This window comes from Somniosus microcephalus, unplaced genomic scaffold (assembly GCF_052327205.1).
Source record: "Somniosus microcephalus isolate GS21.2 unplaced genomic scaffold, FLI_Smic_1.0 unresolved_chr2, whole genome shotgun sequence".
Lineage (NCBI taxonomy): Eukaryota > Metazoa > Chordata > Chondrichthyes > Squaliformes > Somniosidae > Somniosus > Somniosus microcephalus.
The window spans coordinates 16579829-16605278 of record NW_028225180.1 but is presented as its reverse complement, the minus strand read 5'-3'; the positions used below and the strand labels follow the sequence as shown (position 1 = coordinate 16605278).

Below are 25450 nucleotides of genomic sequence, written 5' to 3'. Positions count from 1 at the left end.
ATCCCTGGTACCATTCTGGTCAATCTCCCCTTAACCTTCTCTGCTCTAAGGAGAACAATCCCAGTTTCTCCAGTCTCTCCACGTAACTGAAGTCCCTCATCCCTGGTACCATTCTTGTCAATCTCCCCTTAACCTTCTCTGCTCTAAGGAGAACAATCCCAGCTTCTCCAGTCTCTCCACGTAACTGAAGTCTCTCATCCCCTGGTACCATTCTGGTCAATCTCCCCTTAACCTTCTCTGCTCTAAGGAGCACAATCCCAGCTTCTCCAGTCTCTCCATGTAACTGAAGTCCCTCATCCCTGGTACCATTCTGGTCAATCTCCCCTTAACCTTCTCTGCTCTAAGGAGAACAATCCCAGTTTCTCCAGTCTCTCCACGTAACTGAAGTCCCTCATCCCTGGTACCATTCTTGTCAATCTCCCCTTAACCTTCTCTGCTCTAAGGAGAACAATCCCAGCTTCTCCAGTCTCTCCACGTAACTGAAGTCTCTCATCCCCTGGTACCATTCTGGTCAATCTCCCCTTAACCTTCTCTGCTCTAAGGAGAACAATCCCAGCTTCTCCAGTCTCTCCACGTAACTGAAGTCCCTCATCCCTGGTACCATTCTGGTCAATCTCTCCCTTAACCTTCTCTGCTCTAAGGAGAACAATCCCAGCTTCTCCAGTCTCTCCACGTAACTGAAGTCCCTCATCCCGTGGTACCATTCTGGTCAATCTCCCATTAACCTTCTCTGCTCTAAGGAGAACAACCCCAGCTTCTCCAGTCTCTCTACGTAACTGAAGTCCCTCATCCCTGGTACCATTCTGGTCAATCTCCCCTTAACCTTCTCTGCTCTAAGGAGAACAATCCCAGCTTCTCCAGTCTCTCCACGTAACTGAAGTCCCTCATCCCTGGTACCATTCCAGTAAATATCATCTGTACTCTCTCCAAAGCCTTCACGTCCTTCCTAAAATATGGTGCCCAGAATTGGACACAATACTCCAGCTTGGGGCGAACTAGTGTTTTATAAAGATTTTGCATTATCTCCTGGCTTTTGTACTCTATGGGCTGGATTTTCATTGGGCCATGGAGGCGGGATTGGAGGCGTGTGGGGGTTTAAAATCCCAAAATCCCCCCAACCCACCTCCATGCCAGTTTCAAAGGAAGCGCGTCCTATTTCTTATGTTCTTATGTTGTTAATTGTGAGGTGTTTCTTTCTTTCAGAGGCCCCTGTCCAGGAGAGGTGGCTGGTGACCCCCATCCTCCGAGCAATGTTGAGGTCCATGGACCAGAATTCGCCGGAGCCCAGTGTACTGATTGCACTGCGTCTGGCCAGCGAGCATGACCTGTCAATGGAGGGGAAGATACTGCGGCAACTGAAGAAGATGGTGGTAGAGAATGGTAGGAACTCGTGTGTGTTTGTGTGTGTGTGTGGGCGCACTGCACGGGCTCGAATCTAAGAATAATGGGGCAGTACTGAGGGAGCGCTGGCAATAGTACTGAAGACTTGTGCTCCAGAACTAGCTGCACCCCTTGCCAAGCTGTTCCAGTACAGCTACAACACTGGCATCTACCCGGCAATGTGGAAAATTGCTCAAGTATGTCCTGTCTACAAAAAGCAGGACAAATCCGACCCGGCCAATTACCTTCCCATCAGTCTACTCTCAATCATCAGCAAAGTGATGGAAGGTGTTGTCGACAGTGCTATCAAGCGGCACTTATTCAGCAATAACCTGCTAACTGACGCCCAGTTTGGGTTCCGCCAGGGCCACTCAGCTCCTGACCTCATTACAGCCTTGGTCCAAACATGGACAAAAGAGCTGAACTCAAGAGGTGAGGTGAGAGTGACTGCCCTTGACATCAAGGCAGCATTTGATCGAGTGTGGCATCAAGGAGCCCTAGCAAAACTGAAGTCAATGGGAATCAAGGGGAAAACTCTCCATTGGTTGGAATCATACCTAGCACAAAGGAAGTAGGCTGTGGTTGTTGGAGGTCATTCATCTCAATCACATGACATCACTGCAGGAGTTCCTCAGGGCAGTGTCCTAGGTCCAACCATCTTCAGCTGTTTCATCAATGACCTTCCCTCCATCATAAGGTCAGAAGTGGGGATGTTCACTGATGATTGCACACTGTTCAGCACCATTCGAGATGCGTCAGATACTGACGCAGTCCGTGTCCATATGCAGCAAGACCTGGACAACATTCAGACTTGGGCTGACAAGTGGCAAGTAACATTCGCACCACACAAGTGCCAGGCAATGACCATCTCCAACAAGCGAGACTCTAACCATCTCCCCTTGACATTCAATGGCATTACCATCGCTGAATCCCCCACTATCAACATCCTGGGGGTTACCATTGATCAGAAACTGAACTGGACCAGCCATATAAATACTGTGGCTACAAGAGCAGGCCAGAGGCTGGGAATTCTGCGGCGAGTGTCTCACCTCCTGACTCCCCAAAGCCTTTCCACCATCTACAAGGCACAAGTAAGGAGTGTGATGGAATACTCTCCACTTGCCTGGATGAGTGCAGCTCCAACAACACTCAAGAAGCTCGACACCATTCAGGACAAAGTAGCCCGCTTGATTGGCACTCCATCCACCACCTTCAACATTCACTCCCTCCACCACTGGCGCACTGTGGCTGCAGTGTGTACCATCTACAAGATGCACTGCAGCAACTCGCCAAAGCTCCTTCAACAGCACCTTCCAAACCCGCGACCTCTACCACTTAGAAGGACAAGGGCAGCAGGCGCATGGGAACATCACCACCGACAAGTTCCCCTCCAAGCCACACACCATCCTGACTTGGACCTGTATCGCCGTTCCTTCACTGTCGCTGGGCCAAAATCCTGGAACTCCCTTCCTAACAACATTGTGAGTGTACCTACACCATATGGACTGCAGTGGTTCAAGAAGGCGGCTCACCACCATCTTCTCAAGGGCAATTAGGGATGGGCACTAAATGCAGGCCTAGCCAGCAACGCCCACATCCCATCAATGAATAAAAAAAAACTGGCGGAGGGGGCAGTACTGAGGGTGCGCCGCACTGTCGGAGGGGCAGTACTGAGGGAGTGCCGCACTGTCGGAGGGGCAGTACTGAGGGTGCGCCGCACTGTCGGAGGGGCAGTACTGAGGGAGCGCCGCACTGTCGGTGGGGCAGTACTGAGGGAGTGCCGCACTGTCGGTGGGGCAGTACTGAGGGAGCGCCGCACTGTCGGAGGGGCAGTACTGAGGGAGCGCCGCACTGTCGGAGGGGCAGTACTGAGGGAGCGCTGCACTGTCGGAGGGGCAGTACTGAGGGAGCGCCGCACTGTCGGAGGGGCAGTACTGAGGGAGCGCCACACTGTCAGAGGGGCAGTACTGAGGGAGTGCTGCACTGTCGGAAGGGCAGTACTGAGGGAGCGCCGCACTGTCGGAGGGGCAGTACTGAGGGAGCGCCACACTGTCGGAGGGGCAGTACTGAGGGAGCGCTGCACTGTCGGAGGGGCAGTACTGAGGGAGTGCCGCACTGTCGGAGGGGCAGTACTGAGGGAGCGCCACACTGTCGGAGGGGCAGTACTGAGGGAGCGCTGCACTGTCAGAGGCTTTAGGGTTAGAGGACGCTAGAGAGTTCTGTGCGGCTTATAGGGCTGGAAGAGGTTACAGAGATAGGGAGGGTTGCAGGGCCTGGAGGAGGTTACAGAGATAGGGAGGGTTGTAGGTCTGGAGGTGGTTATAGAGGTAGGGAGGGTTGTAGGGGCTGAGGAGATTACAGAGATAGGGAGGGCTGTAGGGGCTGGAGGAGGGTACAGAGATAGGAAGGGTTGTAGGGGCTGGAGGAGGTTACAGAGATAGGGAGTGTTGTAGGGCTGGAGGAGGTTACAGAGATAGGGAGGGTTGTAGGGGCTGGAGGAGGTTACAGAGATAGGGAGGGTTGTAGGGCTGGAGGAGGTTACAGAGATAGGGAGTGTTGTAGGGGCTGGAGGAGGTTACAGAGATAGGGAGGGTTGTAGGGGCTGGAGGAGGTTACAGAGATAGGGAGTGTTGTAGGGGCTGGAGGAGGTTACAGAGATAGGGAGAGTTGTCAGGGCTGGAGGAGATTACAGAGATAGGGAGGGTTGAATACCAAAGCTCACAGCCATTTGGAAAGTGGTGTTGGTTGATGGCTGGGAGTGTAGCTCGATAAGCTCACGAGGGAGGAAGGAGTAGAAGGATATATTGATAGAGTGAGGTGATGAGGGGTGGGAGGAGTTTCGTGTGGAGCATAAACACCGGAATGGACCTTTTGAGCCGAACAGCCAGTTTCTGTGTTGTAGACTCGATGTGATTCTATGTAGTAACTGGCTAAGAAACAAGAAGACTGTGGGGCTACAGTGCCACCAGTGGTGGGCGAGCATAATTACAGCGTGACTGTTTACATAGATATATTTAATCTTGTATTACAAAGTACTTACAGCACAGCCACAGGCCTTTTGGCCCAACTGCTCCGTGCCGGTGTTTATCGTCCACACGAGCCTCCTCCCACCCCTCTTCATCTCACCCCATCAACATAACCTTCTACTCCTTTCTCCCTAATGTGTTTATCCAGCTTTCCCTTACATGCATCTCTGCTATTCGCCTCAACCACTCCCTGTGGCAGCGAGTTCCACATTCTCACCACTGTCTGGGGAAAGAGATTTCTCCTGAATTCCCTGTTGAATTTATTAGTGACGATCTTATATTTATGGCTTCTAGTTCTGGGCTCGCCCACAAGTGGAAACATCTTCTCTACATCTCCCCTATTAAAACCTTTCATAATCATGAAGAACTCTAGTAGGTCACCCCTCAGCCTTCTGTTTTCTGGAGAAAAGAGCCCCAGCCCGTTCAATCTTTCCTGGGATCATCCTAGTGAACATTTGTTGCTCCTTCTCCAGTGCCTCTCTGTGCTTTTTATAATAGGAAGAGCAGAACTGTGCACAGTGCTCCAAGTGTGGTCTAACCAAGTTATATAGAGACCAGAACTGTGCACAGTGCTCCAAGTGTGGTCTAACCAAGGTATATGGAGACCAGAACTGTGCACAGTGCTCCAAGTGTGGTCTAACCAAGGTATATGGAGACCAGAACTGTGCAGAGTGCTCCAAGTGTGGTCTAACCAAGGTATACGGAGACCAGAACTGTGCACAGTGCTCCAAGTGTGGTCTAACCAAGGTATACAGAGAGCAGAACTGTGCACAGTGCTCCAAGTGTGGTCTAACCAAGGTATACAGAGAGCAGAACTGTGCACAGTGCTCCAAGTGTGGTCTAACCAAGGTATATGGAGACCAGAACTGTGCCCAGTGCTCCAAGTGTGGTCTAACCAAGGTATATGGAGACCAGAACTGTGCACAGTGCTCCAAGTGTGGTCTAACCAAGGTACATGGAGACCAGAACAGTGCACAGTGCTCCAAGTGTGGTCTAACCAAGGTATATGGAGACCAGAACTGTGCACAGTGCTCCAAGTGTGGTCTAACCAAAGTATACAGAGACCAGAACTGTGCACAGTGCTCCAGGTGTGGTCTAACCAAGGTATATAGAGACAAGAACTGTGCCCAGTGCTCCAAGTGTGGTCTAACCAAGGTATATGGAGACCAGAACTGTGCACAGGGCTCCAAGTGTGGTCTAACCAAGATATATAGAGACCAGAACTGTGCCCAGTGCTCCAAGTGTGGTCTAACCAAAGTATACAGAGACCAGAACTGTGCACAGTGCTCCAGGTGTGGTCTAACCAAGGTATATAGAGACCAGAACAGTGCCCAGTGCTCCAAGTGTGGTCTAACCAAGGTATATGGAGACCAGAACTGTGCACAGTGCTCCAAGTGTGGTCTAACCAAGGTATATGGAGACCAGAACTGTGCACAGTGCTCCAGGTGTGGGCTAACCAAGGTATACAGAGACCAGAACTGTGCACAGTGCTCCAAGTGTGGTCTAACCAAGGTATACAGAGACCAGAACTGTGCACAGTGCTCCAAGTGTGGTCTAACCAAGGTATATGGAGACCAGAACAGTGCACAGTGCTCCAAGTGTGGTCTAACCAAGGTATATGGAGACCAGAACAGTGCACAGTGCTCCAAGTGTGGTCTAACCAAGGTATATGGAGACCAGAACTGTGCACAGTGCTCCAAGTGTGGTCTAACCAAGGTATATGGAGACCAGAACAGTGCACAGTGCTCCAAGTGTGGTCTAACCAAGGTATATGGAGACCAGAACTGTGCACAGTGCTCCAAGTGTGGTCTAACCAAGGTATATGGAGACCAGAACAGTGCACAGTGCTCCAAGTGTGGTCTAACCAAGGTATATGGAGACCAGAACTGTGCACAGTGCTCCAAGTGTGGTCTAACCAAGGTATATAGAGAGCAGAACTGTGCCCAGTGCTCCAAGTGTGGTCTAACCAAGGTATATGGAGACCAGAACTGTGCACAGTGCTCCAAGTGTGGTCTAACCAAGGTATATGGAGACCAGAACAGTGCACAGTGCTCCAAGTGTGGTCTAACCAAGGTATATGGAGACCAGAACTGTGCACAGTGCTCCAAGTGTGGTCTAACCAAAGTATACAGAGACCAGAACTGTGCACAGTGCTCCAGGTGTGGTCTAACCAAGGTATATAGAGACCAGAACTGTGCCCAGTGCTCCAAGTGTGGTCTAACCAAGGTATATGGAGACCAGAACTGTGCACAGTGCTCCAAGTGTGGTCTAACCAAGGTATATGGAGACCAGAACAGTGCACAGTGCTCCAAGTGTGGTCTAACCAAGGTATATGGAGACCAGAACTGTGCACAGTGCTCCAAGTGTGGTCTAACCAAGGTATATGGAGACCAGAACAGTGCACAGTGCTCCAAGTGTGGTCTAACCAAGGTATATGGAGACCAGAACTGTGCACAGTGCTCCAAGTGTGGTCTAACCAAGGTATATGGAGACCAGAACAGTGCACAGTGCTCCAAGTGTGGTCTAACCAAGGTATATGGAGACCAGAACTGTGCACAGTGCTCCAAGTGTGGTCGAACCAAGGTATATGGAGACCAGAACAGTGCATAGTGCTCCAAGTGTGGTCTAACCAAGGTATATGGAGACCAGAACTGTGCACAGTGCTCCAAGTGTGGTCTAACCAAGGTATATGGAGACCAGAACTGTGCACAGTGCTCCAGGTGTGGGCTAACCAAGGTATACAGAGACCAGAACTGTGCACAGTGCTCCAAGTGTGGTCTAACCAAGGTATACAGAGACCAGAACTGTGCACAGTGCTCCAAGTGTGGTCTAACCAAGGTATATGGAGACCAGAACTGTGCACAGTGCTCCAAGTGTGGTCTAACCAAGGTATATGGAGACCAAAACAGTGCACAGTGCTCCAAGTGTGGTCTAACCAAGGTATATGGAGACCAGAACAGTGCACAGTGCTCCAAGTGTGGTCTAACCAAGGTATATGGAGACCAGAACTGTGCACAGTGCTCCAAGTGTGGTCTAACCAAGGTATATGGAGACCAGAACAGTGCACAATGCTCCAAGTGTGGTCTAACCAAGGTATATGGAGACCAGAACTGTGCACAGTGCTCCAAGTGTGGTCTAACCAAGGTATATGGAGACCAGAACAGTGCACAGTGCTCCAAGTGTGGTCTAACCAAGGTATATGGAGACCAGAACTGTGCACAGTGCTCCAAGTGTGGTCTAACCAAGGTATATGGAGACCAGAACTGTGCACAGTGCTCCAGGTGTGGGCTAACCAAGGTATACAGAGACCAGAACTGTGCACAGTGCTCCAAGTGTGGTCTAACCAAGGTATACAGAGACCAGAACTGTGCACAGTGCTCCAAGTGTGGTCTAACCAAGGTATATTGAGACCAGAACTGTGCACAGTGCTCCAAGTGTGGTCTAACCAAGGTATATGGAGACCAGAACTGTGCACAGTGCTCCGAGTGTGGTCTAACCAAGGTATATGGAGACCAGAACTGTGCACAGTGCTCCAGGTGTGGGCTAACCAAGGTATACGGAGACCAGAACTGTGCACAGTGCTCCAAGTGTGGGCTAACCAAGGTATATGGAGACCAGAACTGGGCAGAGTGCTCCAAGTGTGGTCTAACCAAGGTATACAGAGACCGGGACTGTGCACAGTGATCCAAGTGTGGTCTAACCAAGGTATACAGAGACTGGGACTGTGCACAGTGATCCAAGTGTGGTCTAACCAAGGTATATGGAGACCAGAACTGTGCACAGCGCTCCCAGTGTGGTCTAACCAAGGTATACAGAGACCAGAACTGTGCACAGTGATCCAAGTGTGGTCTAACCAAGGTATATGGAGACCAGAACAGTGCACAGTGCTCCAAGTGTGGTCTAACCAAGGTATATGGAGACCAGAACTGTGCACAGTGCGCCAAGTGTGGTCTAACCAAGGTATATGGAGACCAGAACTGTGCACAGTGCTCCAAGTGTGGTCTAACCAAGGTATATGGAGACCAGAACTGTGCACAGTGCTCCAAGTGTGGTCTAACCAAGGTATATGGAGACCAGAACTGTGCACAGTGCTCCAAGTGTGGTCTAACCAAGGTATACAGAGACCAGAACTGTGCACAGTGCTCCAGGTGTGGTCTAACCAAGGTATATGGAGACCAGAACTGTGCACAGTGCTCCAAGTGCGGTCTAACCAAGGTATATGGAGATCAGAACTGTGCACAGTGCTCCAAATGCGGTCTAACCAAGGTATATGGAGACCAGAACTGAGCACAGTGCTCCAAGTGTGGTCTAACCAAGGTATACAGAGACCAGAACTGAGCACAGTGCTCGCAGTGTGGTCTAACCAAGGTATATGGAGACCAGAACAGTGCACAGTGCTCCAAGTGTGGTCTAACCAAGGTATATGGAGACCGGGACTGTGCACAGTGCTCCAAATGCGGTCTAACCAAGGTATATGGAGACCAGAATTGTGCACAGTGCTCCAAGTGTGGTCTAACCAAGGTATATGGAGACCAGAACAGTGCACAGTGCTCCAAGTGTGGCCTAACCAAGGTATATGGAGACCAGAACAGTGCACAATGCTCCAAGTGTGGTCTAACCAAAGTATACAGAGACCAGAACTGTGCACAGTGCTCCAAGTGTGGTCTAACCAAGGTATACAGAGACCGGGACTGTGCACAGTGCTCCAAGTGTGGTCTAACCAAGGTATACAGAGACCGGGACTGTGCACAGTGCTCCAAGTGTGGTCTAACCAAGGTATATGGAGACCGGGACTGTGCACAGTGCTCCAAGTGTGGTCTAACCAAGGTATATGGAGACCGGGACAGTGCACAGTGCTCCAAGTGTGGTCTAACCAAGGTATATGGAGACCGGGACTGTGCACAGTGCTCCAAATGCGGTCTAACCAAGGTATATGGAGACCAGAATTGTGCACAGTGCTCCAAGTGTGGTCTAACCAAGGTATATGGAGACCAGAACAGTGCACAGTGCTCCAAGTGTGGCCTAACCAAGGTATATGGAGACCAGAACAGTGCACAATGCTCCAAGTGTGGTCTAACCAAAGTATACAGAGACCAGAACTGTGCACAGTGCTCCAAGTGTGGTCTAACCAAGGTATACAGAGACCGGGACTGTGCACAGTGCTCCAAGTGTGGTCTAACCAAGGTATACAGAGACCGGGACTGTGCACAGTGCTCCAAGTGTGGCCTAACCAAGGTATATGGAGACCGGGACTGTGCACAGTGCTCCAAGTGTGGTCTAACCAAGGTATATGGAGACCGGGACTGTGCACAGTGCTCCAAGTGTGGTCTAACCAAGGTATATGGAGACCGGGACTGTGCACAGCGCTCCAAGTGTGGTCTAACCAAGTATATGGAGACCAGAACTGTGCACAGTGCTCCAAGTGTGGTCTAACCAAGGGATACAGAGACCGGGACTGAGCACAGTGCTCCCAGTGTGGTCTAACCAAGGTATACAGAGACCGGGACTGAGCACAGTGCTCCACTTTTAATATAAACGCTCTGCTCTTCTGTCCTATCGCTCTAGAAATGATCCCCGGTGCTTAGTTTGCTTATTTTACTGCCTTATTAAACTGCGTCACTGCTTTTAGTGACCTGTGCATCTGTGCCCCCAGGTTCCTCTGTTCCTCTACCCCATTCAGACTCTTATTTTCCAGGGAGTATGTGACCTCCTTATTCTTCCTGCCAAAATGTATTCATAGAAACATAGAAGATAGGAGCAGGAGTCGGCCATTCGGCCCCTCGAGCCTGCTCTGCCATTCAATGCGATCATGGCTGATCATCCAAACTCAGTACCCGGTCCCTGCCTTCTCCCCATATCCCTTGATCCCTTTAGCCTTAAGAAATATATCTAACTCCTTCTTGAATATATTTAATGAATTGGCCTCCAACGCCTTCTGTGGTAGAGAATTCCACAGGTTCACCACTCTCTGGGTGAAGAAATTCCTCCTCATTTCAGTCCTAAATGGCTTACCCCTTATCCTTAGACTGTGACCCCTGGTTCTGGACTCTCCCGCCATCAGGAACATCCTTCCTGCATCTAGTCTGTCCAGTCCTGTCAGAATTTTATAAGTTTCAATGAGATCCCCTCTCATTCTTCTAAACTCCAGTGAGTATAAGCCCAATCGACCCAATCTCTCTTCATACGTCATTCCTACCATCCTATGTATCAGCCTGGTGAATTTTCGCAAGAACATCCTTCCACAGATAAGGTGACCAAAACTGCACACAATACTCAAGATGTGGTCTCACCAAGGCCCTGTACAACTGCAGCAAGACATCCTTGTTCCTGTACTCAAACCCTCTCGCTACGAAGGCCAACATACCATTTGCCTTCTTAACCGCCTGCTGCACCTGCATGCTTACCTTTAGCGACTGGTGCACAAGGACACCCAGGTCTTGTTGCACTTCCCCTTCTCCCAATCTATTGCCATTCAGAGAATAATCTGCCTTTCTGTTTTTGCCACCAAAGTGGATAACCTCACATTTATCCACGTTATATTGCATCTGCCATGCTTTTGCCCAATCACCCAACCTGTCCAAATCATCCTGGAGTTTCTCGGCATCCTCCTCACAGCACACACGCCCACCCAGCTTTGTGTCATCTGCAAATTTGGAGATATTACATCTAGTTCCCTTGTCTAGATCATTAATATATATTGTGAATAGCTGGGATCCTAGGACCGATCCCTGCGGTACCCCACTAGTCACTGCCTGCCACTCGGAAAAAGACCTGTTTATGCCAACTCTTTGCTTTCTGTCTGCCAACCAGTTCTCTATCCAAGTCAATACCTTGCCCCCAATCCCATGTGCCTTAACTTTACACGCTAATCTCTTATGCGGGACCTTATCAAAAGCCTTCTGAAAGTCCAAATACACCACATCTACTGGTTCTCCCTTATCTATTCTACCAGTTACATCCTCAAAAAGAATCATAGAATCATAGAAAGTTACAGCACGGAAGGAGGCCATTTCGGCCCATCGTGTCCGCGCCGGCCAACAAAGAGCTATCCAGCCTAATCCCACTTCCCAGCTCTTGGTCCGTAGCCCTGCAGGTTAGAGCATCCCAAGTGCACATCCAAGTACTTTTTAAATGTGATGAGGGTTCCTGCCTCTACCACCCTTTCAGGCAGTGAGTTCCAGACCCCCACCACCCTCTGGGTGAAGAAATTTCCCCTCAAATCCCCTCTAAGCCTTCCCCCAATTACTTTAAATCTGTGCCCCCTGGTTTTTGACCCCTCTGCTAAGGGAAATAGGTCCTTTCTATCTACTTTATCCAGGCCCCTCATAATTTTATACACCTCAATAAGGTCTCCCCTCAGCCTCCTCTGTTCCAAGGGAAACAGACCCAGTCTATCCCGTCTTTCCTCATCGCTAAGATTCTCTACTCCCAGCAACATCCTTGTAAATCTCCTCTGTACCCTCTCTAGTGCGATCACATATTTCCTGTAATGTGGTGACCAGAACTGCACGCAGTACTCTAGCTGAGGCCTAACTAGTGTTTTATACAGTTGAAGCATAACCCCCCTGCTCTTGTATTCTATGCCACGGCTAATAAAGGCAAGCATTCCGTATGTCTTCTTAACCACCTTATCTACCTGGCCTGCTACCTTCAGGGATCTGTGGACATGCACTCCAAGGTCCCTTTGTTCCTCTACACTACTCAGTGTCCTACCATTTAATGTGTATTCCCTTTCCTTGTTAGCCCTCCCCAAATGCATTACCTCACACTTCTCCGGATTGAATTCCATTTGCCACTGTTCTGCCCACCTGACCAATTTATTGATATCTTCCTGCAGTCTACAGCTCCCTTCTTCAGTATCAACCACACGGCCGATTTTAGTATCATCTGCAAACTTCTTAATCATATATTCAAGTCTAGATCGTTGATATATACCACAAAAAGCAAGGGACCCAGTACTGAGCCCTGCGGAACCCCACTGGAAACAGCCTTCCAGTCACAAAAACACCCGTCAACCATTACCCTCTGCTTCCTGTCTCCTGTCTTCACTGAATCATAGAATAGTACGGGCACAGAAGGAGGCCATTCGGCCCATCGAGTCAGTGCTGGCTCTTGCCAAGAGCAATCCAGTCCGCCCCAACTCCTCCCCCGCTCTTTCCCCATAGCCCTGCAATATTTTTTCTCCTTCAAGTATTTCTCCAATTCCCTTTTGAAGGCTACTATTGAAACTGTATCCACCGCCCTATCAGGCAGCGCATTCCACATCCTAACCATCCGTTGCGTAAAAACGGTTTTTCCTCACGTCCCCTCTGGTTCTTTTGCCCATCGCAGTATTATCCCTCGCACTTATCTATATTGAGGTTTGTTTTGCCAACTGCACGCCCGTTCTGCAACTCCATTAATGTCTTCCTGTATTTTATCTTTTGGAAACAGGAACCGAGTTTTCTTCCGGCACTGTAGCCTTGTATACAATGGCCCTCGTGGCTTCCTGTGAGGATCCAGTGCATGTTGTGGTCGATGGCAGGAGGGTTAACCTGCTGGTGCTACTTATGGAGAAGCTTAAGATGGACATTCTGCACATAGGTGAGGAAATAAACCCAGTTTTGATCAGTCACGTCAAATTCCTAAACTGGTCAGACCCTGACCTTTCACCCTCAGGTTAAGACCAGCTCCTGGACTATCCCTCCATCATAGAGTCAGAAGTGAGGATGTTTGCTGATGGTTGCACAGTGTTCAGTTCCATTCGCAACTCCTCAGATAATGAAGCAGTCCGTGCCCGCATACAGCAAGACCTGGGCAACATTCAGGCTCAGACTGATAACTGGCAAGTAACACACAAGTGCCAGGCAATGACTATCTCCAACAAGAGAGAGTCTAACCACCACCCCTTGACATTCAACGGTATTAACATTGCCGAATCCCCCACCATCAACATCCTGGGGGTCACCATTGACCAGAAACTTAACTGGACCAGCCACATAAATACTGTGGCAACAAGAGCAGGTCAGAGGCTGGGTATTCTTCGGTGAGTGTCTCACCTCCTGACTCCCCAAAGCCTTTCCACCATCTACAAGGCACAAGTCAGGAGTGTGATGGAATACTCTCCACTTGCCTGGATGAGTACAGCTCCAACAACACTCAAGAGGCTCGACACCATCCAGGACAAAGCAGCCCGCTTGATTGGCAGCCCATCCGCCACCTTAAACATTCACTCCCTCCACCACCGGCGCACCGTGGCTGCAGTGTGTACCATCTACAAGATGCACTGCAGCAACTCGCCAAGGCTTCTTCGGCAGCACCTCCCAAACCCGCGACCTCTTCCACCTAGAAGGACAAGGGCAGCAGGCACATGGGAACACCACCACCTCCAAGTCACACACCATCCTGACTTGGAAGTATATCGGCCGATCCTTCATCGTCACTGGGTCAAAATCCTGGAACTCCCTCCCTAACAGCACTGTGGGAGCACCTTCACCACACGGACTGCAGAGGTTCAAGAAGGCGGCTCACCACCACCTTCTCGAGGGCAACTAGGGATGGGCAATAAATGCTGGCCTTGCCAGCGATGCCCAGATCCCGTAAACAAATAAAAGAAAAGTTCTAGACTCTCAAACCAGTGGATACAGCCTCTCAGCATCTACCCTGGCTAGCTGTCTAAGAATGTTATACATTTCAATGAGATATATATATAAATGACCTGGATATTGGAATACAGAGTAGAATTTCTAAATTTGCCGATGACACCAAACTTGGGGGTGTGGTAAATAGTGATGATGATACCAATCGACTGCAACAGGACATAGAAAGGCTAGCAGAATGGGCAGACAAGTGGCAGATGGAATTTAATACAGAGAAGTGTGAGGTGATGCATTTTGGCAGAAGGAACAGGGAGAGGCAATATACACTTAATGGCACAGCTTTAAAGAGTGTGCAGGGACAGAGGGACCTGGGAGTTAATGTGCACCGGTCCCTGAAGGTGGCGGGACATACTGAGAGAGTGGTTAGCAAAGCTTATAGGGGGAAAAATTCAGTTGATTTGTGCCTCCCGTTAGCACTTTAAGAGGGAGCTAATGGGGCGCAAAGCAACCAGCGCACGGGCGCGGCGATGTTTGCGCCGCTCATGAAATTAACTAGACATTTTGCGGCGGTGCTAAACACTACCGCCATGATCTCCTGCGCCCGCAGATCGTGACATCAGTCGAGTGCGCAACGCCCCGGTAGCGCCCCGGACCGGATATTGAGTGACACCCCCTGCCTTACCGCCTGCCGCTAGCAACAACAGGTTGAGGGGAGCGTTTTGCAGTCAGGAAGGGACTGGGGGAGCGCTATTTAAAGGCGACCGCTTCCTGCCTTTTTTTGTTGGTGACATTTTTGCACCACGCATCCTGAGAGAGAGAGAGACTTCTGGAGAGATTCAACGCTGTGTGAAGGAGTTTTGGGGACTGAGCAGCACTTTGCAGGTTCATTTTGATTTGCCCTTCCTTGTATCGATTTAGAAGAGACTGTGGGGGCTGCACTCTGAGCTCTTTCCCTGGGCCTCTCCATTGTTCTTTCCAGCAGATTTGATGTACAGGTCTCTCCAGGCCGAGATTCAAGGCTGCAATGAGCAGGGTGTGGATGGAGAGCAAGATCGACCCTCCCCTTTAAGATAAAAACAGAAAATGCTGGAGAAACTCAGCAGGTCAAGCAGCATCTGTGAAGAGAGAAACAGAGTTAACGTTTCAGGTCGATGACCATTCGTCAGAACTCCCCTTTAAGAACTGGCCGGCGTTAGTGTGTCTGTGTTCCATTGCTGACTGACATCACCTGAGCTTCGCCAGCGCTCTGAGGTAGCGCCTCGCTCCTCAGCCTTTGCACCTTAAGACAGGTGTGAAGCGCCCGATTTAGCGCTCCAATCACCTCCAGGGGCGATAAAAGCCAAGTTTGCCGTCGGAGGCAATAATTAGCGCCAGGCGCTAAACTTTGCGCCCGGCCGATAATTGTGCCCCAAACAGGGCGATACCGAATTTCTCTCCTCTGGGATCTTGGGCTTCATAAATAGAGGTATTGAGTACTAAAGTTATGCTGAACCTTTATAAAGCACTGGTTAGGCCACAACTGGAGTATTGGGTCCAGTTCTGGTCACCACACTTTAGGAAGGATGTGAAGGCCCTTGAGAGGGTGCAGAGGAGATTTACCAGAATGGTTCTGGGGATGGGGGATCTTAGCTACAAGGACAGGTTGTAGAAGCTGGATTTGTTTTCATTAGAGCAAAGGAGGTTGAGGGGTGATTTGATAGAGGTGTACAAGATTATGACGGGTTTGGATAGGCTAGACGGGGAAAGGCTGTTCCCACTAGTTGATGGTACAAGGACTAGGGGACACAGATTTAAGGTTTAAGGGTGAGAGATACAGGGGGGACGTGAGGAAAAACTTTTTTACGCAGCCAGTGGTGAGGACCTGGAACTCGCTGCCGACGGAAGTGGTGGAAGCGGAGACACTCAATGTTTTCAAGGGGAGACTGGATAGGCACTTGAGGGAAATAAACTTGCAGGGCTACGGGGATAGAGCGGGGGAATGGGACTGACTGGATTGTTCTACAGAGGGCCGGCACGGACTCGATGGGCCGAATGGCCTCCTTCTGTGCCGCTATGACTCTATGAGATCACCTCTCATTCTTCTAAACTCCAGAGAGTATCGGCCCATTCTACACAATCTCTCATCGTAGGACAGCCCTCTCATCTCAGGAATCAATCTCGTGAACTTTTGTTGCACCGTCTCTAAGGCAAGTAAGGAGAACAAAACTGTGTTCAGTACTCCAGGTGTGGTCTCACCAAAGCCCTGTACAGTTGCAACAAGACTTCTTTCCTCTTATACTCCAACCTCCTGTACAGCAAAGAAGGAGGCCATTCGGCCCATCGAGTCTGCGCCGGCTCTTTCGAAGAGCCGGTCAGTACCACACTCCCGCTCTTTCCCCATATCCCTGCAATGTTTTCGCCTTCAACTATCCAATTTCCCTTTTGAAAGCTACTATTGAATCTGTTTCCACTGCCCTATCAGACAATGCATTCCAATTCTTAGCCACGCTTTGTGTAAAAAAGTTTATCCTCATGTCGCCTCAGGTTCCTTTGCCAATCACCTTAAATCTGTGCCCTCTGGTTATCGATCGTTCAGTCATTGGAAACAGTTTCTCTCTAGATTGAGTAAACCAGATCTGTATTCTCTTGAATTCAGAAGAATGAGAGGGGGTCTCATTGAAGCTTACAAAATTAGTATAGGGCTTGATAGGGTGGATGCTGGGAGAATGTTTCTCTTGGCCGGGGAGTCTAGAACCAGGGGCCACAGCCTCAGGATAAAGGGTCGGCCATTCAGGACATAGAAACATAGAAGATAGGAGCAGGAGTAGGCCATTCGGCCCCTCGAGCCTGCTCCGCCATTCAATGCGATCATGGCTGATCATCCAAATTCAGTACCCTGTCCCTGCCTTCTCCCCATATCCCTTGATCCCTTTAGCCTTAAGAAATATATCTAACTCCTTCTTGAATATATTTAATGAATTGGCCTCCACCGCCCTCTGTGGTAGAGAATTCCACAGGTTCACCACTCTCTGGGTGAAGAAATTCCTCCTCATCCCTGTCCTAAATGGCTTACCCCTTATCCTTAGACTGTGACCCCTGGTTCTGGACTCCCCGGTCATCGGGAACATCACTGAGATGAGGAGAAATTTCTTCACACAGAGGGTGGTGAATCTTTGGGATTCTCTACCCCAGAGGGCTGTGGAGGCTCAGTCATTGGGTATATTCAAAACAGAAGTCGATGGATTTCTGACTAGTAAAGGCATCAAGGGATATGGCGATAGGGCCGGTGAAGAGAGTTGAGGCAGAAGATCAGCCATGACCTCATTGAATGGCGGAGCAGGCTCGAGGGGCCGAATGGCCGACTCCTGCTCCTATTTCTTATGTTCTTATGGACGAATCTATGGTTCTACAATTCTATGACATCAGGTGTGACCCTATCATTTACTCTTGTTCCTGGGAAACTTTTATTGAATCATTCTCAGGCTGCGAGTGTTACTGCCAAGGCTCGCTTTATTGCCCACTTTCTGCTTGGGAAATGGTAGGGAATTTCATGGGAATGGGTCACCCTTGTGCTCAGTAGGATTCTGCCAAAAACACAAACATCCTCCTCAGTTACACTGCTCCATCCCACCTCCCCCACTCAACGCCCAACACGGTGATCCTATTTGCACAGATTTTAAAAATTCAAATCCTTGATTTCAAATCCCTCCAAGGCCTCGCCACACCCCTCCCTATCTCTGTAACCTCCTCCAGCCCCTACACCCCTCCCTATCTCAGTAACCTCCTCCAGCCCCTACAACCCTCCCTATCTCTGTAACCTCCTCCAGCCCCTACACCCCTCCCTATCTCAGTAACCTCCTCCAGCCCCTACAACCCTCCCTATCTCTGTAACCTCCTCCAGCCCTACAACCCTCCCTATCTCTGTAACCTCCTCCAGCCCCTACAACCCTACCTATCTCTGTAACCTCACCCAGCCCCTACAACACTCCCTATCTCTCTAACCTCCTCCAGCCCCTACACCCCTCCCTATCTCTGTAACCTCCTCCAGCCCCTACAACACTCCCTATCTCTCTAACCTCCTCCAGCCCCTACACCCCTCCCTATCTCTGTAACCTCCTCCAGCCCTACAATCCTCCCTATCTCTGTAACCACCTCCAGCTCCTACAACCCTCCCTATCTCTGTAACCACCTCCAGCCCCTACAACTCCTCCCTATCTCTGTAACCTCCTCCAGCCCTACAATCCTCCCTATCTCTGTAACCTCCCCAAGCCCCTACAACCCTCCCTATCTCTCTAACCACCTCCAGCCCCTAAAACCCTCCCTATCTATGTAACCTCCTCCAGCCCCTACAACCCCTCCCTATCTCTGTAACCTCCTCCAGCCCTACAATCCTCCCTAACTCTGTAACCTCCTCCAGCCCCTACAACCCTCCCTATCTCTGTAAACTCCTCCAGCCCCTACAACCCTCCCTATCTCTGTAACCTCCACCAGCCCCTACAACCCTCCCTATCTCTGTAACCTCCTCCAGCCCTACAACCCTCCCTATCTCTCTAACCTACCCCAGCCCCTACAACCCTCCCTATCTCTGTAACCTCCTCCAGCCCCTACAACCCTCCCTATCTCTGTAAACTCCTCCAGCCCCTACAACCCTCCCTATCTCTGTAACCTCCACCAGCCCCTACAACCCTCCCTATCTCTGTAACCTCCTCCAGCCCTACAACCCTCCCTATCTCTGTAACCTCCTCCAGCCCTACAACCCTCCCTATCTCTCTAACCTACCCCAGCCCCTACAACCCTCCCTATCTCTGTAACCTCCTCCAGCCCCTACAATCATCCCTATCTCTGTAACCTCCTCCAGTCCCTACAACCCTCCCTATCTCTGTAACCTAATCCAGCCCCAACAAACCTCCATATCTCTCTCACCTCCTCCAGCCCCTACAACCCTCCCTACCTCTGTAACTTCCTCCAGCCCCTACAATCATCCCTATCTCTGTAACCTCCTCCAGTCCCTACAACCCTCCCTATCTCTGTAACCTAATCCAGCCCCTACAACCCTCCCTATCTCTGTAATCTCCTCCAGCCCCTACAACCCTCCCTATCTCTGTAACCTACTGCAGCCCCTACAACCCTCCCTATCTCTGTAACCTCCTCCAGCCCCTACAACCCTCCCTATCTCTGTAACCTCCTCCAGCCCCTACAACCCTCCCTATCTCTGTAATCTCCTCCAGCCCCTACAACCCTCCCTATCTCTGTAACCTCCTCCAGCCCCTACAACCCTCCCTATCTCTGTAACCTCCTCCAGCCCCTACAACCCCTCCTCCAATTCCGGCCTCTTGCGCATCCCCCGATTTCCATCGCTCCACCATTGGCGGCCGTGCCTTCAGCCACCTGGGCCCCAAGCTCTGGAATTCCCTCCCTAAACCTCTCCGCCTCGCTACCTCTCCTCCTTTAAGACGCTCCTTAAAACCTACCTTATTGACCAAGCTTTTGGTCATCTGCCCTAATATCTCCTTGTGCAGCTCGGTGTCAAATTCTGTTTGATAATCGCTCCTGTGAAGCGCCCTGGGACGTTTTACTACGTTAAAGGCGCTACATAAATGCAAGCTGTTGCTGTCACGGTGAATTGAGCTGTATTTTTCCCGACAGATGCAAAAGGCCGCCCCTTCACGGACTACTATGAGATTAGCCTGGCTGTCCTTGCCCTTTGTAAAGCTTCCATCTGCCTTCACACCGAGATCATCGAGAAGATGCTCTACTCCGCCCTGGAGCTGTCCGTTGTGGAAGGGTTTTCCTATCCCGTCGGTGAGTTGAGGAATAACTTGCATTTCTACAGCGCCTTCCGGTGCTAGATTGGGAAATGTTGATGTACAGAGAGACCTGGGTGTCCTTGTACACCAGTCACTGAAAGCAAACATGCAGGTGCAGCAAGCAGTTAGGAAGGCAAATGGTATGTTGGCCTTCATTGCAAGAGAATTCGAGTACAGGAGCAAGGATGTCTTACTACAGTTGTACAGGGCCTTGGTGAGACCACACCTGGAGCACTGTGTGCAGTTTTGGTCTCCTTACCTAAGAAAGGATATACTTGCCATAGAGGGAGTGCAACGAAGGTTCACCCGACTGATTCCTGGGATGGCAGGACTGTCATACGAGGAGAGATTGGGTCGACTAGGCCTGTATTCACTAGAGTTTAGAAGAATGAGAGGGTATGTCATTGAAACGTATAAAATTCTGACAGGGCTAGACAGACTGGATGTAGGGAGGATGTTTCCCCTGGCTGGGAGGGGTCTAGAATGAGGGGTCTCAGGATACGGGGTAGGACATTTAGGACTGAGATGAGGAGATGTGGAAATCCATAGGTTCACCACCCCCTTCACTCAGAGTTTTAGCGGGCTTAAAAGTGGATAAATCCCCAGGCCCGGACGAGATGTATCCCAGGCTGCTGTGTGAGGCAAGGGAGGAGATGGCAGGGGCTCTGACACAAATTTTCAGAACCTCTCTGGCCACAGGGGAGGTGCCAGAGGACTGGAGGACAGCTAACGTAGTACCATTGTTCAAGAAGGGTAGTAGGGATAAACCAGGGAATTACAGGCCAGTGAGCCTAACATCAGTGTTAGGGAAATTATTGGAAAAAAATCTGAGGGACAGAATTAGTCTCCACTTGGAGAGGCAAGGATTAATCAAGAATAGTCAGCATGGCTTTGTCAGGGGGAGATTATATCTAACCAAGTTGATTGAATTTTTCGAAGGGGTGAATAGGTGTGTGGATGAGGGTAGTGCAGTTGATGTAGTCTACATGGTCTTCAGTAAGGCTTTTGACAAATTCCCACATGGGAGACTGGTCAAAAAGGTAAGAGCCCATGGGATCCAGGGCAATTTGGCACATTGGATCCAAAATTGGCTTAGTGGCAGGAGGCAGAGGGTGATGGTCGAAGGTTGTTTTTGTGACTGGAAGCCTGTGTCCAGTGGTGTACCGCAGGGATCGGTGCTGGGTCCCTTGCTGTTTGTAGTGTACATTAATGATTTAGATATGAATGTAGGAGGTATGATCAGTAAGTTCGCAGGTGACACGAAAATTGGTGGAGTGGTAAATAGCAAGGAGGGAAGCTTCAGTCTACAGGACGATATAGACGGGTTGGTCAGATGGGCAGAACAGTGGCAAATGGAATTTAACCCTGAAAAGTGTGAGGTGATGCATTTTGGGAAGACTAACAAGGCAGGGGAATGGTAGGACCCTAGGAAGCACAGAGGATCAGAGGGACCTTGGTGTGCATGTACATAGATCCCTGAAGGCAGCAGGACAGGTAGATAAGGTGGTTAAAAAGGCATATAGGATACTTGCCTTCATTAGCTGAGGCATAGAATATAAGAGCAGGGAGGTTATGATGGAGCTGTACAAACGCTAGTTAGGCCACAGCTGGAATACTGTGTGCAGTTCTGGTCGCCAAACTATAGGAGGGATGTGATTGCATTGGAGAGGGTGCAGAGGAGATTCACCAGGATGTTACCTGGGCTGGAGTGCTTCAGCTATGAAGAGAGACTGGACAGGCTGGGGTTGTTTTCCTTAGAGAAGAGAAGGCTGAGGGGGGACCTGATTGAGGTGTACAAAATTATGAGGGGCATAGATAGGGTAGATAGAAAGGAACATTTCCCCTTAGTAGAGGGGTCAATAACCAGGAGGCATAGTTTCAAGGTAAGGGGCAGGATGTTTAGAGGGGATTTGAGGAAAAAAAATTCACCCAGAGGGTGGTTGGAATCTGGAACTCACTGCCTGAAAGGGTGGTAGAGGCAGGAACCCTCACAACATTCAAGAAGCATTTAGATGAGCGCTTGAAAGGCCATAGCATACAAGGCTACGGACCAAGTGCTGGAAAATGGGATTAGAATAGACAGGGCTTGATGGCTGACGCGGATACGATGGGCCGAAGGGCCTCTTTCTGTGCTGTATAACTCTATGACTCTATGTCTGAAACTGGCACTTCCGATGTCCCTACGGATGTATACACAGCCTGTACACACACCCGTAGGGACATCAGAATATACGGTCCATTTTTACAGCACAGAAACAGGCCATTCGGCCCAGCTGGTTCATGCTCCACTCGAGGCTCCTCCCACCCCTCTTCACCTCACCCCATCAACATATCCTTCTATTCCTTTCTCCCTCATGTGCTCATCGATCTTCTCCTTAAATTAATCTATACCAATCGCCTCAACCACTCCCTGTGGGAGCAAATTCCACATTCTCCCCACTCTCTGGGTAAAGAAGTTTCTCCTGAATTGCCTATTGGATTTATTAGTGACGATCTTATATTGATGGCCCCTAGTTCAGGTCTCGCCCACAAGTGGAAACATCTTCTCTACGTCTACCCTATCAAACCCTTCATAATTTTTAAGACCTCGATCAGGTCCCCCCTCAGTCTTCTCTTTTCTAGAGAAAAGAGCCCCAGCCTGTTCAGACTTTCCCGATTATTATAATGACCTTTTCTGACAGTTATAACCTCTCAGTTCTGGTATAATTCTAGTAAATCGTTTTTGCATCTTCTCCAGTGCCTCGATATGCATTTTATAATGTGGAGACCAGAACTGTGCACAGTGCTCCAAGTGTGGTCTAACCAAGGTATACAGAGACCAGAACTGAGCACAATGCTCGAAATGTGATCTAACCAAGGTATACACAGACAAGAACTGTGCACAGTGCTCCAAATGTGGTCTAACCAAGGTATACAGAGACCAGAACTGTGCACAGTGCTTCAAGTGTGGTCTAACCAAGGTATATGGAGACCAGAACTGTGCACAGTGCTCCAAGTGTGGTCTAACCAAGGTTTATGGAGACCAGAACTGTGCACAGTGCTCCAAATGTGGTCTAACCAAGGTATACAGAGACCAGAACTGTGCACAGTGCTCCAAGTGTGGTCTAACCAAGGTATACAGAGACCAGAACTGTGCACAGTGCTCCAAGTGTGGTCTAACCAAGGTATACAGAGACCAGAATTGTGCACAGTGCTCCAAGTGTGGTCTAACCAAAGTATACAGAGACCAGAACTGTGCACAGTGCTCCAAGCGTGGTCTAACCAAGGTATACAGAGACCAGAACTGTGCACAGTGCTCCAAGTGTGGTCTAACCAAAGTATACAGAGACCAGAACTGAGCACAGTGCTCCAAGTGTGGTCTAACCAAGGTATACAGGGACCAGAACTGTGCACAGTGCTCCAAATGTGATCTAACCAAAGTATACAGAGACCAGAACTGTGCACAGTGCTCCAAGTGTGGTCTAACCAAAGTATACAGAGACCAGAACTGTGCACAGTGCTCCAAGTGTGGTCTAACCAAGGTATACAGAGACCAGAACTGTGCACATTGCTCCAAATGTGGTCTAACCAAGGTATATGGAGATCAGAACTGTGCACAGTGCTCCAGGTTTGGTCTAACCAAGGTATATGGAGACCAGAACTGTGCACAGTGCTCCAAGTGTGGTCCAACCAAGGTATATGGAGACCAGAATTGTGCACAGTGCTCCAAATGTGGTCTAACAAAGGTATATGGAGATCAGAACTGTGCACAGTGCTCCAAGTGTGGCCTAACCAAGGTATACAGAGACCAGAACTGTGCACAGTGCTCCAAGTGTGGTCTAACCAAGGTATACAGAGACCAGAACTGTGCACAGTGCTCCAAGTGTGGTCTAACCAAGGTATACAGAGACCAGAACTGTGCACATTGCTCCAAGTGTGGTCTAACCAAAGTATACAGAGACCAGAACTGTGCACAGTGCTCCAAGTGTGGTCTAACCAAGGTATACGGAGACCAGAACTGTGCACAGTGCTCCAAGTGTGGTCTAACCAAGGTATACGGAGACCAGAACTGTGCACAGTGCTCCAAGTGTGGTCTAACCAAGGTATACAGAGACCAGAACTGAGCACAGTGCTCCAAATGTGGTCTAACCAAGGTATACAGAGACCAGAACTGTGCACAGTGCTCCAAGTGTGGTCTAACCAAGGTATGCGGAGACCAGAACTGTGCACAGTGCTCCAAGTGTGGTCTAACCAAAGTAAACGGAGACCAGAACTGTGCACATTGCTCCAAGTGTGGTCTAACCAAGGTATACGGAGACCGGAACTGTGCACAGTGCTCCAAATGTGGTCTAACCAAGGTATACGGAGACCAGAACTGTGCACAGTGCTCCAAGTGTGGCCTAACCAAGGTATACAGAGACCAGAACTGTGCACAGTGCTCCAAATGTGGTCTAACCAAGGTATACAGAGACCAGAACTGTGCACAGTGCTCCAAGTGTGGTCTAACCAAGGTATATGGAGACCAGAACTGTGCAGTGCTCCAAGTGTGGTCTAACCAAGGTATACGGAGACCGGAACTGTGCACAGTGCTCCAAGTGTGGTCAAACCAAGGTATATGGAGACCAGAACTGTGCACAGTGCTCCAAGTGTGGTCTAACCAAGGTATATGGAGACCGGAACTGTGCACAGTGCTCCAAGTGTGGTCTAACCAAGGTATACAGAGACCAGAACTGTGCACAGTGCTCCAAGTGTGGTCTAACCAAGGTATACAGAGACCAGAATTGTGCACAATGCTCCAAGTGTGGTCTAACCAAGGTATATGGAGACCAGAACTGTGCACAGTGCTCCAAGTGTGGTCTAACCAAAGTGTACAGAGACCAGAACTGTGCACAGTGCTCCAAGTGTGGTCTAACCAAGGTATATGGAGACCAGAACTGTGCACAGTGCTCCAAGTGTGGTCTAACCAAGGTATACAGAGACGAGAACTGCGCACAGTGCTCCAAGCGTGGTCTAACCAAGGTATACAGAGACCAGAACTGTGCACAGTGCTCCAAGTGTGGTCTAACCAAGGTATATGGAGACCAGAACTGTGCACTGTGCTCCAAGTGTGGTCTAACCAAGTATACAGAGACCAGAACTGTGCACAGTGCTCCAAGTGTGGTCTAACCAAGGTATATGGAGACCAGAACTGTGCACAGTGCTCCAAGTGTGGTCTAACCAAGGTATACAGAGACCAGAACTGTGCACAATGCTCTAAAGTGTGGTCTAACCAAGGTATACGGAGACCAGAACTGAGCACAATGCTCCAAGTGTGGTCTAACCAAGGTATACGGAGAACAGATCTGTGCACAGTGCTTCAAGTGTGGTCTAACCAAAGTATACAGAGACCAGAACTGTGCACAGTGCTCCAAGTGTGGTCTAACCAAGGTAAAGGGAGACCAGAACTGTGCACAGTGCTCCAAGTGTGGGCTAACCAAGGTATATGGAGACCAGAACTGTGCACAGTGCTCCAAGTGTGGTCTAACCAAAGTATACAGAGACCAGAACTGTGCACAGTGCTCCAAGTGTGGTCTAACCAAGGTAAAGGGAGACCAGAACTGTGCACAGTGCTCCAAGTGTGGTCTAACCAAGGTATATGGTGACTAGAGCTGTGCACAGTGCTCCAAATGTGGTCTAACCAAGGTATATGGAGACTAGAACT

The 25450-nt window shown here is 49.8% G+C and overlaps 1 protein-coding gene across 1 annotated transcript in view; it reads left to right on the top strand.

The window, feature by feature from the left end:
* The first annotated feature begins 1250 nt into the window (after positions 1-1250).
* Positions 1251-25450, top strand: part of LOC147092195 (cobalamin binding intrinsic factor-like) — a 39948-nt gene continuing 15748 nt past the window's right edge. Inside the window, exons 1-3 of the mRNA XM_085975566.1 lie at positions 1251-1380; positions 12840-12989; positions 19610-19765. Of these exons, the coding sequence (XP_085831692.1) occupies positions 1251-1380; positions 12840-12989; positions 19610-19765 (436 nt within the window). The remainder of the gene's footprint in view (positions 1381-12839; positions 12990-19609; positions 19766-25450) is intronic.